General features: G+C 42.2%; 1 protein-coding gene across 1 annotated transcript; it reads right to left on the bottom strand.

The window, feature by feature from the left end:
- Nucleotides 1–348: 348 nt before the first annotated feature.
- LOC131137060 (tissue factor-like) lies at nucleotides 349–12,128 on the bottom strand. Its single transcript, XM_058084584.2, has 7 exons — nucleotides 11,960–12,128; nucleotides 9,446–9,557; nucleotides 9,116–9,205; nucleotides 8,090–8,193; nucleotides 6,587–6,765; nucleotides 2,125–2,290; nucleotides 349–1,401 (listed from the first exon to the last, which is right to left on the bottom strand). The coding sequence occupies exons 1-7, from the start codon at nucleotides 12,087–12,089 to the stop codon at nucleotides 1,262–1,264; spliced, it is 921 nt and encodes a 306-aa protein (XP_057940567.2). The 5' UTR covers nucleotides 12,090–12,128; the 3' UTR covers nucleotides 349–1,261.
- Between the last annotated feature and the right edge of the window lie 5,479 nt (nucleotides 12,129–17,607).

The raw sequence follows: 17,607 nt of genomic DNA, 5'->3' as shown, positions 1-17,607 counted from the left end.
AATATGTTTTTATCTATAATAAGTAAGGGAAATCACTTTGTGGTAAACCATTTCATGTGCAACATCAAATTACATACAATTTTATGTAAAGGATATCAATTTGGGAACTTTTTATTTTAAACAATACAGTCAGCAAGCATATTTTTGTATGACTATTTTTCTGTATTATTAGCATATTAGCTCCTAAACTCGCCCACAAATGTCTCCGCAAATACAAAATCAAAAACGACAAGTTAAATAAACGACAGAAAGACAGATAATGCAACTGGCAATCAGCATTTATAAGTTTTGTTTTATTTATTATTATAACATATGTTTTGTTTTATTTTTTAATATGTTTTGATTAAATTGAACTATGGCTATATTAAGTAAGATTAACTTAAAAACGTAGTTTACATACAACTTAAGACAGTATAGTATATAAGTATAGTTAACTTAAAAAAGTTAAAAGTACTCAAAATGGAACAACATGTTAAATGAACTTGACATAATTAAGTTATTCATTCATTCATTTTCTACCGCTTTTCCTCACGAGGGTCACGGGGGTGCTGGAGCCTATCCCAGCTGTCTTCAGGCGAGAGGCGGGGTACACCCTGGACTGGTCGCCAGTCAATCACAGGGCACATATAGACAAACAACCATTCACACTCACATTCATACCTATGGACAATTTGGAGTGGCCAATTAACCTAGCATGTTTTTGGAATGTGGGAGGAAACCGGAGTACCCGGAGAAAACCCACGCATGCATGGGGAGAACATGGGAACTCCACACAGAGATGGCCGACAGTGGAATTGAACCCTGGTCTCCTAGCTGTGTGAGGTCTGCGCGCTAACCACTCAACCGCCGTGCCGCCCTAATTAAGTTATTAGAACTTTTTAAATAACTTTGAGTATGCATAACTTCATTTATTTAAGTATTTTGAACATTGGGGTTTACAGTGTAGGCTTCTGTTGCAGTTTGAATTGTCTCACAATAATTCCCAACACGGACTACTGTTGCAGACGTAACCCCCAACATGCTGAAATTCAACTCTGGAATAAGGAATCCGACTTTGTAGAAATTCATATATCACAGTCTGGTCTGGAACCAATGAAGTGCCATAAACGAGGGATTACTGTATATGCAATTTTGAGAAGTGGACACACAAATAAAGAAGACCAGCTCCTTTTCTGAAAGACGTACACATAAAAAAAAAGGCTTGAAGGTAACAGGAATGATGTTTTTTGATGCTATTTGATTATTAACACAGTACCAACCGTTACACTATGGTAGATGACGTTTGATACGTTTGACTGGGTCGGCTTCTCCGTCGACAGCATAGGACGGTCACTGTGATGATGATGATGAGGATAACAAGCACAACAAAGAGTCCGCCCACCAAAGCTCCCAGGCTCAGCTCTAGAGGGCAAATGGAGGTCACAGTTAGAGATACTTCATTAACAATGAGTGTTAAAAACATGATCAGCCTTTTGCTCTGTTGGAAATCTTAGTTAATAACGCACATATAATTGAACCTCTTTTAGCGGACGCCCTGGTTAGAGTACAATATGGAGCTTGTAGTCATGTTATTAATACACAGTGTGAATCCAAGCGTGTTCTTATTGAATTTTTATCACAACACGTCATTGGTTAGCATCCTGTTAGCATGGACGCAGCCCGTCTATGATGTCTATGATAGCAGTTATTGATCACGGCTGCAAAATAATCCAAAATGGAGCCAAAGAAAGCATTTTGATAAAGAAAGTGTTGAACACTGTTGAAGTCATGAACTAACTCATAGCAAAACATTCAGGTTGTGTCCATGTTGGTCTTACTGCCGCATCGGATTCATTTGATTTATTTCTTTCTATCATTTCTTGTGAGAAAAATTATTTTGGTTAGAGTCGTACACTAACCAAGGTTGCACATATTTACATTTATTCTGAACAGCACCTGCCACTTTATATTTTTATTTTTTTCTTATTTTTATTACTCAGGGAAGAACTAAATTTGGACAGATAAGTTACAGCTGTGGCTGATTTTCCAGGTTTCTGATTGGCCAAAATCTGCATGACAGCTAGTGTAAGGGTTTTTAAAACTCCACTCGAGCATGTACGTACATTTTCTGAGGAGCACATGTACCTTGCAATACATTCTTTTGTCCAGGAGTACACTGCTGGATACTCCAGGCACCCTGCTGGTAAGCTTTGCTTCTTGAAGGGATGAAAGCCGCCACCATGAAGCAGTAACTTTGGCCGGCATCCAGCCCCGACACCTCAGCTCTGTTGGAGTTTGATAGGATGTCTTTCTGCAATAGCGAATTGAATCGTTGTTACTCATTTAAATATTGTTCTCACATTCAAGTTGTTTTTCCAGTAACAATATTTCAAGCAAAATAATGTATGCAGTCTATGGATGGATACATCTATTTCCTGTTGCAGGTCATTGGTATACGTCCTCCAGTTCCAGCAGGCTGAGTATATCCTTGGTCTACTCTGGGGCCTTCTCCTGGGCGGCCATGCCTGGAACACTGTATCAGTAAGTCGTCTGGGCGGAAATCAAACTAGATGCCCAAGCAACCAAAACCGGCTCCTCTTAATGAGGAGGAACAGCTCCTCCACTCTCACTGATCATCTTGGTCCCTTGGACCCTTGGACCCTTGGACCCTTGGACCCTTGGACCCTTGGACCCTTGGACCCTTGGACCCTTGGACCCTTGGACCCTTGGACCCTTGGACCCTTGGACCCTTGGACCCTTGGACCCTTGGTCTTTTTCTTTCTGTTACTACCCTGAGATCCCAAGCAACCAAAACTGGCTCCTCTTAATGTGGAGGAACAGCAACTCCACTCTCACTGATCATCTTGGTCCCTTGGTCCCTCGGACCTTCGGACCCTTGGACCCGTGGACCCTTGGACCCTTGGACCCTTGGACCCTTGGACCCTTGGACCCTTGGACCCTTGGACCCTTGGTCCCTTGGTCCCTTGGACCCTTGGACCCTTGGTCCCTTTCTTTCTGTTACTACCCTGAGATCCCAAGCAACCAAAACTGGCTCCTCTTAATGTGGAGGAACAGCAAGTCCACTCTCACTGATCATCTTGGTCCCTTGGTCCCTTGGTCCCTCGGACCCTCGGACCCTCGGACCCTCATACCCTCGGACCCTTGGACCCTTGGACTTTTGGACCCTTGGACCCTTTCTTTCTGTTACTACCCTGAGATCCCAAGCAACCAAAACTGGCTCCTCTTAATGTGGAGGAACAGCAAGTCCACTCTCACTGATCATCTTGGTCCCTTGGTCCCTCGGACCCTCGGACCCTTGGACCCTTGGACCCTTGGACCCTTGGACCCTTGGACCCTTGGTCCCTTGGACCCTTGGACCCTTGGACCCTTTCTTTCTGTTACTACCCTGAGATCCCACGCAACCAAAACTGGCTCCTCTTAATGTGGAGGAACAGCAAGTCCACTCTCACTGATCACCTTGGTCCCTTGGTCCCTTGGGGACCCTTGGACCCTTGGACCCTTGGACCATTTCTTTCTGTTACTACCCTGAGATCCCAAGCAACCAAAACTGGCTCCTCTTAATGTGGAGGAACAGCAAGTCCACTCTCACTGATCATCTTGGTCCCTTGGTCCCTCGGACCCTCGGACCCTCGGACCCTCGGACCCTTGGACCCTTGGACCCTTGGACCCTTGGACCCTTGGACCCTTGGACCCTTGGACCCTTGGACCCTTGGACCCTTGGACCCTTGGACCCTTGGACCCTTGGACCCTTTCTTTCTGTTACTACCCTGAGATCCCAAGCAACCAAAACTGGCTCCTCTTAATGTGGAGGAACAGCAAGTCCACTCTCACTGATCATCTTGGTCCCTTGGTCCCTCGGACCCTCGGACCCTCGGACCCTCGGACCCTCGGACCCTTGGACCCTTGGACCCTTGGACCCTTGGACCCTTGGACCCTTGGACCCTTGGACTCTTTCTTTCTTTTACTACCCTGAGATCCCAAGCAACCAAAACTGGCTCCTCTTAATGTGGAGGAACAGCAACTCCACTCTCACTGATCATCTTGGTCCCTTGGACCCTTGGACCCTTGGACCCTTGGACCCTTGGACCCTTGGACCCTTGGACCCTTGGACCCTTGGACCCTTTCTTTCTGTTACTACCCTGAGATCCCAAGCAACCAAAACTGGCTCCTCTTAATGTGGAGGAACAGCAAGTCCACTCTCACTGATCATCTTGGTCCCTTGGTCCCTCGGACCCTCGGACCCTCGGACCCTCGGACCCTCGGACCCTCGGACCCTCGGACCCTTGGACCCTTGGACCCTTGGACCATTGGTCCCTTGGACCCTTGGACCCTTGGACCCTTGGACTCTTTCTTTCTGTTACTACCCTGAGATCCCAAGCAACCAAAACTGGCTCCTCTCAATGTAGAGGAACAGCAACTCCACTCTCACTGATCACCTTGGTCCCTTGGTTCCTTGGACCCTTGGACCCTTGGACCCTTGGACCCTTGGACCCTTGGACCCTTGGTCCCTTGGTCCCTTGGTCCCTTGGTCCCTTGGACCCTTAGTCCCTTGGTCCCTTGGACCCTTGGTCTCTTTCTTTCTGTTACTACCCTGTTCTCCTTGTTCTGTCGGTGAACTTTTGTCTGTCCTAGGTGCCATCCAGTCCAGCTACAACTATCCTTGCTGCACGTCCTGTAGCTCCGTCTGTTTTGGTATTTTATAATGTTGCAAGGTAAACTATATAACATTGGAATAATGTAGAAATGTATGTAGCTTACTTTATGGAAGGAAACATGTATTATGATCATGATAATCAAGTGGTGTGCCATTTCTTAATGGCTTCTTCCCCTCGGGCCTTGGTTTGATGGAGTAAAACAAGGGGTAAGATGCAGGGGAACGAATAAGGGGTAAAATTGGGATTCAGCCTAAGTCTACTCTGATTTAATTTTGTGTGTTCACGATAGTAAGACTTCATGTACTGAAGACTGCTTGGCTAAGGGCTTCCATTGTCAATTTGCTCTTTTGTTGACAGTTTGGTTCCACTGGTGTCTTGTTGTTCAACCACAAGATGGCGGTGTTGAATTAGCTTTCCAGTGTCATGTCGAGTTGTTTGTGCCGAAGACGCCAAGGTTAGTTATGCATTTTCACCCGAAAGTCACATTTATTGCCGACTGTGTCTCGTAACTCTTTTCTCTTTTTCCCCAATAGCGCCTTCATTGGAGCTAGCACCGAAGCCCCTTTAGCTAGCCATTCACGGCCGAGACTATGGATCTTGGGCGCCAAAAGGAAGGTGAGCAGAGACCCTTGTTTACTTCTCATGATTGGGAATCATCTTGGCTTTAAACCATATTTCATGAGTTCCTCTTATGGCAATAACCAATAAAAATATGTATAACATTTAGCATCATCACACACCTTATCAGTGCATCTAATACCTTTTGTTTTATCTCCATCAGACATTAAATTGGGAATATTATGTCTTATATTGGGCTGCACGGTGATAAAGTGGTTTGCACACAGGCCTTTCAGCTAGGAGACCAGAGTTCAATTCCACCCTTGGTCATTTCTGTGTGGAGTTTGCATTCCAAAAACATGCTAGGTTAATTGGCGACTCCAAATTGTCCATAGGTATGAATGTGAGTGTGAATGGTTGTTTGTCTATATGTGCCCTGTGATTGGCTGGCGACCAGTCCAGGGTGTACCCCGCCTCTCAACCGAAGACGGCTGGGATAGGCTCCAGCACCCCCGCGACCCTCGTGAGGAAAAGCGGTAGAAAATGAATGAATTTAGCATCATCACACACCTTATCAGCGCACCTAATACCTTTGTTTTATCTCCATCAGACATTAAATTGGGAATATTATGTCTTATATTGGGCTGCATGGTGCAAAAGTGGTTAGCACACAGGCCTTACAGGTAGGAGACCAGAGTTCAATTAGGCTCTCGGCTTCTCTGTGTGGAGTTTACATTCCAAAAACATGCTAGGTTAATTGGCCACTCCAAATTGTCCATAGGTATGAATGTGAGTGTGAATGGTTGTTTGTCTATATGTGCCCTGTGATTGTCTGGCCACCAGTCCAGGGTGTACCCCGCCTCTCAACCGAAGACTGGGATGGGCTCCAGCACACCCCCGCGACCCTTGTGAGGATAAGCGGTAGAAAATGAAAGCATGAATGTCTTATATTACCTGCTTTGTTTAATTTTGACTAATGGCGGCTAATGCGGTCCCGGTTGTAGCATGCAATAATATATCATGGGTGTCTGCCTGTGATGAAGGGCGGGAAGTTGTTCTTCCTCAGTGAAGCTAAGCTAATACGTAATTCTGCCACGCGCATCTAACTTGCTCTCAAGCAGTCTGTATTTAGGAACCGCTTTGGTCGAGTCAAGCCGTATACGGTAGTGCCTCTTAACCACACACTTTGCCAGTAAAGCACTTTGACCACAAACTGCAGTCTATTCATCAAGTCATAACCTTTGCTAGAGAGCCGTCACCTTGTTTGCTTTTCCCTCTTAAACCATGTACAGTCCAGTGGCATTCCAAATACATTTCAACACAATTGAAATGGTATTCTTAAGATAAGGGTAAATCTGTAAATCAGTAAATACCTTTCCTGTATTTCCAGACTTGTAGTAGCTGATCTTGTACTGCAGGTCATTTTTGAGGACGTCTCTGACGGTGAGTTGTTTTCCATATTTGTGAAAGCTGGTCAGAGGATCTTTGATGATCAAGCTCACTTTGCCCTCTTCCACAACCTCCACGCTGAATTCTGCAGCACTGATCTCACCTAAAAGCAGGAAAGAAATGATGATTTGAAGACAAAGTACCCAGACATTGAAAGTGCAACCCAGACTTGGCTTTGTGGCACAACAAACTTCAATACATGGGAACAGCTTCAACATCATTTGACCACTTCCAAATTATCCATCCACTTTCTATACCGCTTATGGAGCCTATCCCAGCTGGACTGGTGGCCAGCCAATCACAGGGCACATATAGACAAACAACCATTCACACTCACATTCATACCTATGGACAATTTGGAGGGGACCAATTAACTTAGCATGTTTTTGGAATGGGGGAGGAAACCGGAGTAACCGGAGAAAGCCACCAAAAACTCCACACGGAAAATCGAACCTAACACTTTGCTAGGAACATGATACGGCAACCGCATCAGCCCCATCTTGTGGCAGGAGCTGATAATATCCGATCTTAAAAAATATACCAAATCGGCAAATTGCAGCTCGCATTAATCATTACAAAACTGTGGGATTTTTAATGAATAGTTACAGTCTTGTAACAAAATATTTACTGTAATATAATGATGAATTTCATTCATTCATTCATTTTCTACCGCTTTTTATTCACGAGGGTCGCGGGGGTGCTGGAGCCTATCCCAGCTGTCTTAGGGCGAGAGGCGGGGTACACCCTGGACTGGTGGCCAGCCAATCACAGGGCACATATAGACAAACAACCATTCACACTCACATTCATACCTATGGACAATTTGGAGTCGCCAATTAACCTAGCATGTTTTTGGAATGTGGGAGGAAACTGGAGTACCCGGAGAAAAACGGAGAAAACCCACGCATGCAAACTCCACACAGAAATGGCCGAGGGTGGAATTGAACCCTTATCTCCTAGCTGTGAGGTCTGCGCGCTAACCACTCAACCGCCGTGCCGCCCTATTTATATTATATATTATAATATTATATTAATATTTATATTAATAGGTTTTAAAAGAGAAATGAAATGACATTGGAACATGAAAATTACTATTGACAAAATGCAATTAATCGCCATCAAATATTTAATCCATTGACAGCCCTAGTTATAATATTTGCTGGAAAAAGTTTGGACATCCTACATCGTAGGATTAGAAAAAAACATTGGAAAACAATAATAAATGCATTAAAAAATCATTATTACTGTTGCCAGTGAGATTTTTAGGGGTGGCCAGAATCAAATTTGGAGTGTCGGAGCATCCTGAAAGGGGTCTCAATATGTAGACTATAACGAGAATGGAGTATTCTGTTCTGGAACTTCTTTAAATCTCCTGATTTAGATGCTGTTCCATCACTATCATTGGTCTGCGTGTGTGTACTACCAACTTTGCTTGTAGGGGTTGAAGGGTGGCGAATACGTGTGGGGCAACTCCTCAAGATCGTAGTCGCTGTCACTCTCAGGTTCTGTTTGGATGTCAGCAGTGAAGGTCCTGTCAAAATTTAAACGCAGACACACTGTGAATTTACACCCACGATTGTCCTCCAGTATACATCAGAGAGAGGTAGAAGATCCCGCTTACAGTTACAGTTTAAAGGTCAAAGGTCCTAACCATGTGGCATCATTATTATCACGTGACATCAAGGATCAGGATCCCATTACATCTGGCGTAAAAGTAATGTTGGATTTCAGGAAAATTACATCATAAAACAGTAAAATATGGTGGTGGTAGTTTGATGGTCTGGACATCATGGAGCTTCATTTACAGTTTAAAGGTCAAAGGTCCTAACTATGTGGCATCATTATCAAGTGACATCAAGGATCATGATTCCATTACATCTGGTGTAAAAGTAATGTTGGATTTCAGGAAAATAACATCATAAAACAGTAAAATATAGTGGTGGTAGTTTGATGGTCCCGACATCATGGAGCCTCATTTACAGTTTAAAGGTCAAAGGTCCTAACTATGTGGCATCATTATCACGTGACATCAAGGATTATGATTCCGTTACATCTGGCGTAAAAGTAATGTTGGATTTCAGGAAAATTACATCATAAAACAGTAAAATATGGTGGTGGTAGTTTGATGGTCTGGACATCATGGAGCTTCATTGGCCACTCCAAATTGTCCATAGGTTATGAATGTGGGTGTGAATGGTTGTTTGTCTATATGTGCCCTGGGATTGGCTGGCCACCAGTCCAGGGTGTACCCCGCCTCTCTCCCAAAGTCAGCTGAGATAGGCTCCAGCACCCTTTTACCCATCTATTGTGTAGTTTCTCATTGATTGGGTTTATATTTTCTGCTGCCAGGTGAGTCTCAGTTAGAATTTCTGAAACCCATCCAGATAGTTTTACAATGTGTAGCAAAATGCTTAAATTTGCACGTTGTCATTCCAAAGCTTATTGTGACGTACCTGGTAATGGGCTCCAGGTCAATAGACAGGTCACACTCTGTTTCTGATATTCCAATGCAGTTGGGACTTGCCATCCAGTCGCCGTCATCCCTAATATTCACAGCACATAATTGTTTACACATGTATACAATCATGTTTACAATTATGCAGACTGAAGGAAACCATTTCACAATATCACATATCTGAAGCCAAATAATGGGCCCATAATAAAAATAATATGTAACATGTAACAATCACTTGTTCATGGCTGTTTAGTGAATTTTTGCTAAGTAGGATTCGTTATTTATAAATGAAATATTACTTTATAGGGAGGAATAATAATGGACTCACCAAGAGTATTTGACCGTGAATGTGTAGTCTGATGGCGACGCCGTCCACATCAGGATAGTTTTAAAGTCCAGAGACACCCACCGTACGTTCTCTGCTTTGGGTGCATGCTCATCTGGGAGATGACAAATAATAAGTTGACCTTAATAAAAGTATTAATGTAAATTATATTTTGATAGGGGCTGCACGGCGTAGAAGTGGTTAGCACACAGGCCTCACAGCTGGGCTGGAGCTGGCATAGCTGGACACGCCTGCATTCTGTGATGATATCTATATATACGTATATGTATATAATACCTGTATATGTTCCCATATACACAGATCAGGACAGCCAGTTATATTACATATATTACATTCTTACAAATAGTGACGCACTTATGGACCCCTGCTGATGGACTTATGTGGCCATTACAATCTTTTACGACTGATGTAATGGGACACACACCGTCCAAAACGGTGTTTTGCACTGAATCATGGTAAACAGTTTTTATATAATCAAACATAATAATAAGCAAAAGCCAAATATCCAGCGTCAGGAAAGTATAAACCTCATCAAGTGATGAGTCAGCCTACATGACTCAGCCATCTTTCCCAACATCTTCACAACGTCACTGCTGATTTACAACATCAGATGTTGCAGATGTTTCAACCGAGCCTCAGCGTGAAAACATCGGGTAATCTACCGAATGTTTTTTTGGAACATCTGCCACGTCATCTTACTCACTCTTTTCCCTGAACACACCATTTTTAAGTCTTGTTTTGGGAAGTGTGTGTCAAAAGTGAATCAATGAGCCAACTCATTGACTCTAACCTAACCTGATGATGAGACATGTGATCGATCGTTTGTGAACGAACCGGCTCTTGGTGTCGACTCTTTGAAATGAACAAACTAGCACATTTTTCTTGTCTATGTTTTCTGCCAAAGCTTCTTTTGATTGGTGAAACGAAGAAGAAGGTGAGGAAAACAAAACCAAAAGTGAGGCACTTTGTGTTTCTGAATGCCAATTTTCACTAAAGAATATCAAAAACTGGATGATGCTTTTTTTTTACTTTTACAAATTTATTGGTAATTTATTAAATACCAAATTTATATACTCCATCGTGGATTTTCAAAAATATATTGATAAATGATTGCTGGTTTGTGGTTTAATACAGCCTATTATTACGATAAAATGCAGATTAATTTTTTTTTGAGGGGGGGGCATTTTTTGCCTAACTTTTTTCAAGCATCCAAATAGCCAAATTAAGTGTAACAGAAATGCATATAGAAAACAAAGACGTTGATGATATAACAAAAAATATAACAAAAAAAACAAACTAGGCGAACTTCCCACCACTACTATTTAAAATCCTCAAAGCTTTTTTTTTTTACATTTTTAGATAATTTTTAGTGTAAAAAGTTTTGAGCTAACCATCAAACATATGCACACACATTTTCTTTTTGCATTTGTATTTGTTTTCTTGAACGGTGTTAGGTGTAGAAGCCTGGCCCCAAGTTCCATTCTTTCATAAGATTGTTTCATCAACACATTCTGGAGTAAATAAGAGTGATGTCAGGAACCAATGACATCTTTTTATTGGTTGTCTCAGAGTGAGCTGTGTGAGTCGGTTATGACGTCATTCAAATTTGCAATAAAAGCCTGTTCTTTTTGCGGTCAAGTGTGGCACCTGTGTGTCACACTACACCACTGTAGAATACTACATAACATTACAATGTGTATTTGACTTTGTTTTTTGCCCTTATTATGCCTGAAAATGCTTCATTAAGGCCAAAAACACATGCATATTTAAAATCTAATAATGAAAAGTGAGAGTGAATTTGTATTGTGTGAATACTTAGTGAATATTCATTCATTCATTTTCTACCGCTTATCCTCACGAGGGTTGCGGGGGGTGCTGGAGCCTATCCCAGCTGTCTTGTGGCGAGAGGCAGGGTGCACCCTGGACTGGTGGCCAGCCAATCACAGGGCACATATAGACAAACAACCATTCACACTCACATTCATACCTATGGACAATTTGGAGTGGCCAATTAACCTAGCATGTTTTTGGAATGTGGAAAAAAAACGGAGTTCCCGGAAAAAAACCCACGCATGCACCGGGAGAACATGCAAACTCCACACAGAGATGGCCGAGGGTAGAATTGAACCCTGGTCTTTTAGCTGTGAGGTCTGCGCGCTAACCACTTGCCCACCGTGCAGCCCTACTTAGTGAATACTGTTTCGAAAATTCCAGAGTGTTAAGATTTTGTACTTTGATGGCTCTTGAACACACCACAGTTCCATGTTATGCAACGGAACAGTCAAGTTAATTACACCACTTAATAAATGAACATGTTCCCTGAATACATCTTCCTTTTTTTTAAGACCCTGGTCATCCCAGCCAGATTTAAACCAGCAAATGAAAGAAAACGATCCACTTATTTAAGACAAGGTTAACTTTGTTCATACTCAAGAAGACCCCACCCCCCCAGTTTTGAGTTCCTAACCACAATAATGATAGTTTGTGTTGTTTTACCTGCATCTGTGACCATCCATGCAGACATGCAGACTCCCAGATAAAGTGCCTTTGCCCACAAGGCCTGCATGTTACAACGTTTCACTTCCTTTCTCGCTGATGAAAACCGATGAAAAAGAGCAGCTAGCATCCCCCTGTGTTTAAACTCAAGTCGTCTGAGAGTGTGGTTCCTGCCTTTGGATGAACTGTTGTTCTGTTCAGAGGCCCCCACCCCTCCCCGTTCCACATCTAATCCCTCCCACATACCTCCTGGATGCCTGATGAAATTCCTTTTTTTTTTTTACCAAAACATGCAAACCCCACAACTTCTGAATCATTCCTTATCGATTCCTTATCTCCCAAGCGCAAGAACCTGCATGTAAAACTCACCTCTATCCCGTCAAGAAGCATGTGTGGGGGGGTGAAAGAAAAAATGCCTTCATGCCATGTAACCATGGTAGCGCACGGGCATGCTTCCAAGTGGACCGGTTCACATGCTGCGGAAGAAACCTTTGGGAATGTCTTTCACATGATGACAACACATGAGTCGTACTTGTCAGACTTTACGTGGAAGGACACGCTGACTCCCACGTGAGGCTTGGCAGATAACGTGAAACAGATGTGCTGTACTCATTACTCCGTTTTAACCTCTTCAACACCGACTTGCTGGGAAAAACACATGGCAGCGCAAAGCCAGGGGTGTCCAAACCATTCCCACTGTGGGCCGCATAGTGAACATGACAGGATGCAAGGGCCGCTTTCATTTGTTGTAAAGCAACATGTCAATGTACAGATAAGTTTGAAATATTTCAAGAAAAACTGCATCACAACTTTGTGATATTCATTCATTAATTTTCTACTGCTTTTCCTCACAGAGATGGCCGAGGGTGGAATTGAACCCTGGTCTCCTAGCTGTGAGGTCTGCACGCTAACCACTAGAGCACCATGCAGCCTCGTGATATTCAGTTTTGCATAAGCGTTGCGTATGTCCCATTTTTGCTGTTTTTTTCACATTTCAAAATATGACTCTTCGTGATATTATGACTTGGTTGCAAGGTGGCCGAATGGTTAGCATGTTTTATCATTTCTTCCCAGAAGATTTTGACTTTATTCTTGTAACAATGTAACTTTTTCTAAACCTCATTTTCCAAAGATTACAATTTCATTTTGGTAAAATTGAGATTTTTTTTCGTCATTAGAATACAACTTTTTTCTCTTAACACTTAACATTTTTACTATATTCTTATAAAATTACAGCTCTTATTTTTTCAATTTTTGCTGTTATTTTTAAAAATGCTCTATTTTTCCTGTTGTAAATGTACTTTCGTCCCTACAACTTTGACTTTATTGTCGTAACATTATAACTTCTTCCACAACCTGGTGGTTTGTTCTTCATAATATGGCGAGTGAGGGACGCAGGAGGGATGCTGGCGTTGATTGTTTGCCACTCTCCCACTCCACGCTACTACAGTCTGTTTCACTTATTTTATGTACGCCTGTTTTACTGTGCGTACGGTTTTATTTATGATATTTATGATTTTAAAATGTGCCACAAGCCAATAAAAAACAGTAACCAATCAAAATGTCCCTGTTAGCTAAGTTTGTTACATGCATGCTTGGTCTTCTCCATTTAAGCACATGAGGTTTCAATTGTCGTCTATTTTCATTTCATAAAATGTATTTAGTTGTGCTTTCAGCTGACATTTTTGCCATTCCATATATTTTTCCCGTATCTGTATAGTTACCCTTTGTATAATTAAAATGTGCCACACTGGACTGCCATCGGAGGCCACCATACAGTTACATTAAACACAGCAGCAGGCTAATCCAGGTGTCTTACTTTTCAGCATTACTTGCTCTACATGGCCAAATAAATTCTCAGTATCTCCTTATCCTCCTTGAGAAAACATGAACAGTAAAAAATATAGATTTCAACAACTAACTTTATATTAATCCTTGTTTTCAGTTGTTCATTATTAGTTGCCTAATGGGTCACTTTCTCTATTTCCATGCTTTCCATGGTTACTAAGGGGAGGGGTGGGAGGGGCGATGTGCCGTGTGAAGAAACGATGAGTGGAGCTGTCTGGTGTTGGAGTTTTCACTTCTAAAATGTTGATTTGTGGGGACAAGCCATTTATTTAGGGGGCGTTACCAAAATGGCTGCGCACAGGGGTGGACTGGACCAAATTACCACTGTGTGGGCTGCGCCACGATCCACCACTCTGTGCCACCTTGTGCTGCGCCACGAAATTAGAGCGTGGCATGGCTTGGTGTGGTTAAAAATGTTAACATGATTAATGAAACAACTGTTGCTGCAGTTAAGACGCTATTTTTGACAGCCCTAATAGAAACCATCCCATACCATTCCATGCCATCCCACTCCATGCCAGGTCTGTCCGTACATGGAAAGAAGGAATGTGGGGCGAGAATATCAAACACAGTTTTTTGTCTTGAGGTGCTCTCTCAACTCTTTAGCTGTAAACATCTGGGATATGTTTGACAGAAAAAGGTCATCAAAGCATGGGAACATCTCAGGAGTGATATCCATATATCAAGTTTTTATATTTCTAAAAACTGCATCACTGCTAGTGTCAAGTGTTTGGCTCTTTCAAAAATGTTAGCTGTCAGCATATTTTATGGACAGTTATGGAAACTTGTAATATTGTTGAAAGTAAAGATTACGTAATCGGTGCTGCAAGTAAAACACGCAGCTGTTTCATATTAGGAAGGAATCTGGGATTTTTTTTCCCAGCCCATTTTACAAGCAAAGTTTGGAGGATGTTTAATTGTTTATCCAAGCAACACGGTAAAAGAAACACTTCAGGAAACAAAATGGACCCCCGTGTTGGAAAGTTTAAAGCAAGTGAAGTCAGATGGTAGTACTCCATCCATTTTCTGTACTGCTTATTTTCCTAATTTTGACTTCATTCACATAATATTTTACCTTCATACTTGTAACATTTTAACTTTTTCTGCAGTTTCATTTTCCAAAAATGGCAACTATTTTGTTGTTTTGGTTGTTTGAAATATCATAATCATCATAATACCATAATATCATAATATAATATCATCATATAATAAAATACCATAATCAGTTCCCAGTTCCACATGTCCAAAAGGAGTAGGAAGAAGCTTATTAAAAGCTTCTTTTCTTCTTATTAAGAAGCTTATTAAATCCTACCCCTCCATCTGGTACTTTTACAATCAGTAACTGTTACATTTGTTCACTTCCTGCTTTCCTAATATAGTTTAAGTATTTTTTTTTATTTTTGTAATTTTTTTGTCACGTACCAAAGTACGAGGTGATATGACCATACAACAACATAATGGGAACCATAGTAAGTGTCAATATAGCGATATATATAGCACATCTTGACTGGTTCAAGGCAGCACGGCGGTCAAGTGGTTAGCGCGCAGACCTCACAGCAAGGAGACCAGGGTTCAATTCCGCCCTCGGCCATCTCTGTGTGGAGTTTTCATGTTCTCCACGTGCATGCGTGGGTTTTCTCTGGGTACTCCGGTTTCCTGCCACATTCCAAAAACATGCTAGGTTAATTGGCCACTCCAAATTGTCCATAGGTATGAATGTGAGTGTGAATGGTTGTTTGTCTATATGTGCCCTGTGATTGGCTGGCGACCAGTCCAGGGTGTACCCCGTCTCTCGCCCGAAGACAGCTGGGATAGGCTCCAGCACCCTCCGCGACCCTCGTGAGGAAAAAGCGGTAGAAAATGAATGAATAATAACATAATATCATAATATCGTAATATCATAATATCATAATATCATATCATCATATCATAATAAAATACCATAATCAGTTCCCAGTTCAACATGTCCAAAAGGAGTAGGAAGAAGCAAAGCTTATTAAATCCTACCCCTCCATCTGGTACTTTTACAATCAGTAACTGTTACATTTGTTCACTTCCTGCTTTCTTAATATAGTTTAAGTATTTTTTTTTTTAATTTTTTGTCACGTACCAAAGTACGAGGTGATATGACCATACAACGACATAATGGGAACCATAGTAAGTGTCAATATAGTGATATATATAGCACATCATGACTGGTTCAAGGCAGCACGGCGGTCGAGTGGTTAGCGCGCAGACCTCACAGCGAGGAGACCAGGGTTCAATTCCACCCTCGGCCATCTCTGTGTGGAGTTTGCATGTTCTCCCCGAGCATGCGTGGGTTTTCTCCGGGTTCCAAAAACATGCTAGATTAATTGGCCATTCCAATTAATTGTCCATAGGTATGAATGTGAGTGTGAATGGTTGTTTGTCTATATGTGCCCTGTGATTGGCTGGCGACCAGTCCAGGGTGTACCCCGCCTCTCGCCCAAAGACAGCTGGGATAGGCACCAGCACCCCCCGTGACCCTCGTGAGGAAAAAGCTATAGAAAATGAATGACTGGTTCAAGACTCTTCATCCTTGTATTTAGCAAAAATCTATTTCAATTTTCATTTCAATCAATTTTTTTTTTTCAAAATAAGAAATCTGCCTCACTTACCTCCCCTGAATGTATATTAGTTCCTGCAAATGAAAGTAGCAAATTGTCCAAGGGTAAGCATTCCCATGCTGCTAGAAAAACATGTCTCCATGACATCATAACACATAGTGTTGGAAGAACGGAAAACATGTTTAACTTGGAACGAGGCACAGTTTAGATGAGCTTTCATAACATTTGGATCAGGTTACCGTCGATGACTTGAAGGAGTACGCATGTTCTCGTCTCGGGGTGGGGGACGGACATTATGTACTAATGGATACAATAACAATTTGTAAATCCTGTATCATTATTGCAGCAAATTAAGGCTAAATTAGGGATGTCCAAAGTGGGTGTCAGGGACCATTTGCCATGTTGGCCATGTTTGGTTTTTTGGTCCACGCCACATTTAAAAAATTGAATTTAACAATAAAACTAAAATAAACCCATCAGAATTTCATTTAAAAATCAGCATTAATTGTACTAAAGTCTAATAAATAAAAAAAAGTCATAATATTAAGACAATGAAATAAGTTGTCACAATGTGGAAGTGACAGTTTGTGTAGTTTCCTTTCTATGCCTTAGTTCCTGGTCCATGCTTTTATTTTGTAGTCACTTCCTATGTTGCTCCGTTCTGTTTATCCTGCCTTTACTCTCTTGTTTCACGCACCTGTTTCTAATTTTCATTGATTCAGGTGCATGCGTCTCTTCTTGTTGGACACCGCCATGGCGGACCATCATTCATTCATTCATCCCAGCCTATCCCAGCTGTCTTGGGGAGAGGCGGGGTCCACCCTGGACTGTTGGCCAGCCAATCACAGGGCACAAATAGTCAAACAACCATTCACACTCACAATTTGAAGTGGCCAATTAACCTAGCATGTTTTTGGAATGTGGGAGGAAACCGGAGTACCCGGAGAAAACCCACGCATGCACGGGGAGAACATGCAAACTCCACACAGAGATGCCTGAGGAGGGGATTGAACCCATGTGTCCTAGCTGTGTGGCCTGCGCGCTAACCACTTCTCCATCGTGCAGCCCTTATGTGAAACATGGACACATTTCTTTCCCTTTTCTGTGCATTCTAACGGGAGAAAACAAATTAATTTCAGCTAGCTTACAATGCTGTCATTGTAAGCGTCTGTGAATGACGCTGAGACTAGCAATTAGCAAGGCGTTGTGTTA

This window comes from Doryrhamphus excisus, linkage group LG11, assembly GCF_037039965.1.
Source record: "Doryrhamphus excisus strain RoL-2023G ecotype Guam linkage group LG11, RoL_Dexc_Guam_v1.1, whole genome shotgun sequence".
Lineage (NCBI taxonomy): Eukaryota > Metazoa > Chordata > Actinopteri > Syngnathiformes > Syngnathidae > Doryrhamphus > Doryrhamphus excisus.
The sequence above is the reverse complement of the archived record's forward strand: the minus strand, read 5'-3'. Positions and strand labels throughout refer to the sequence as shown.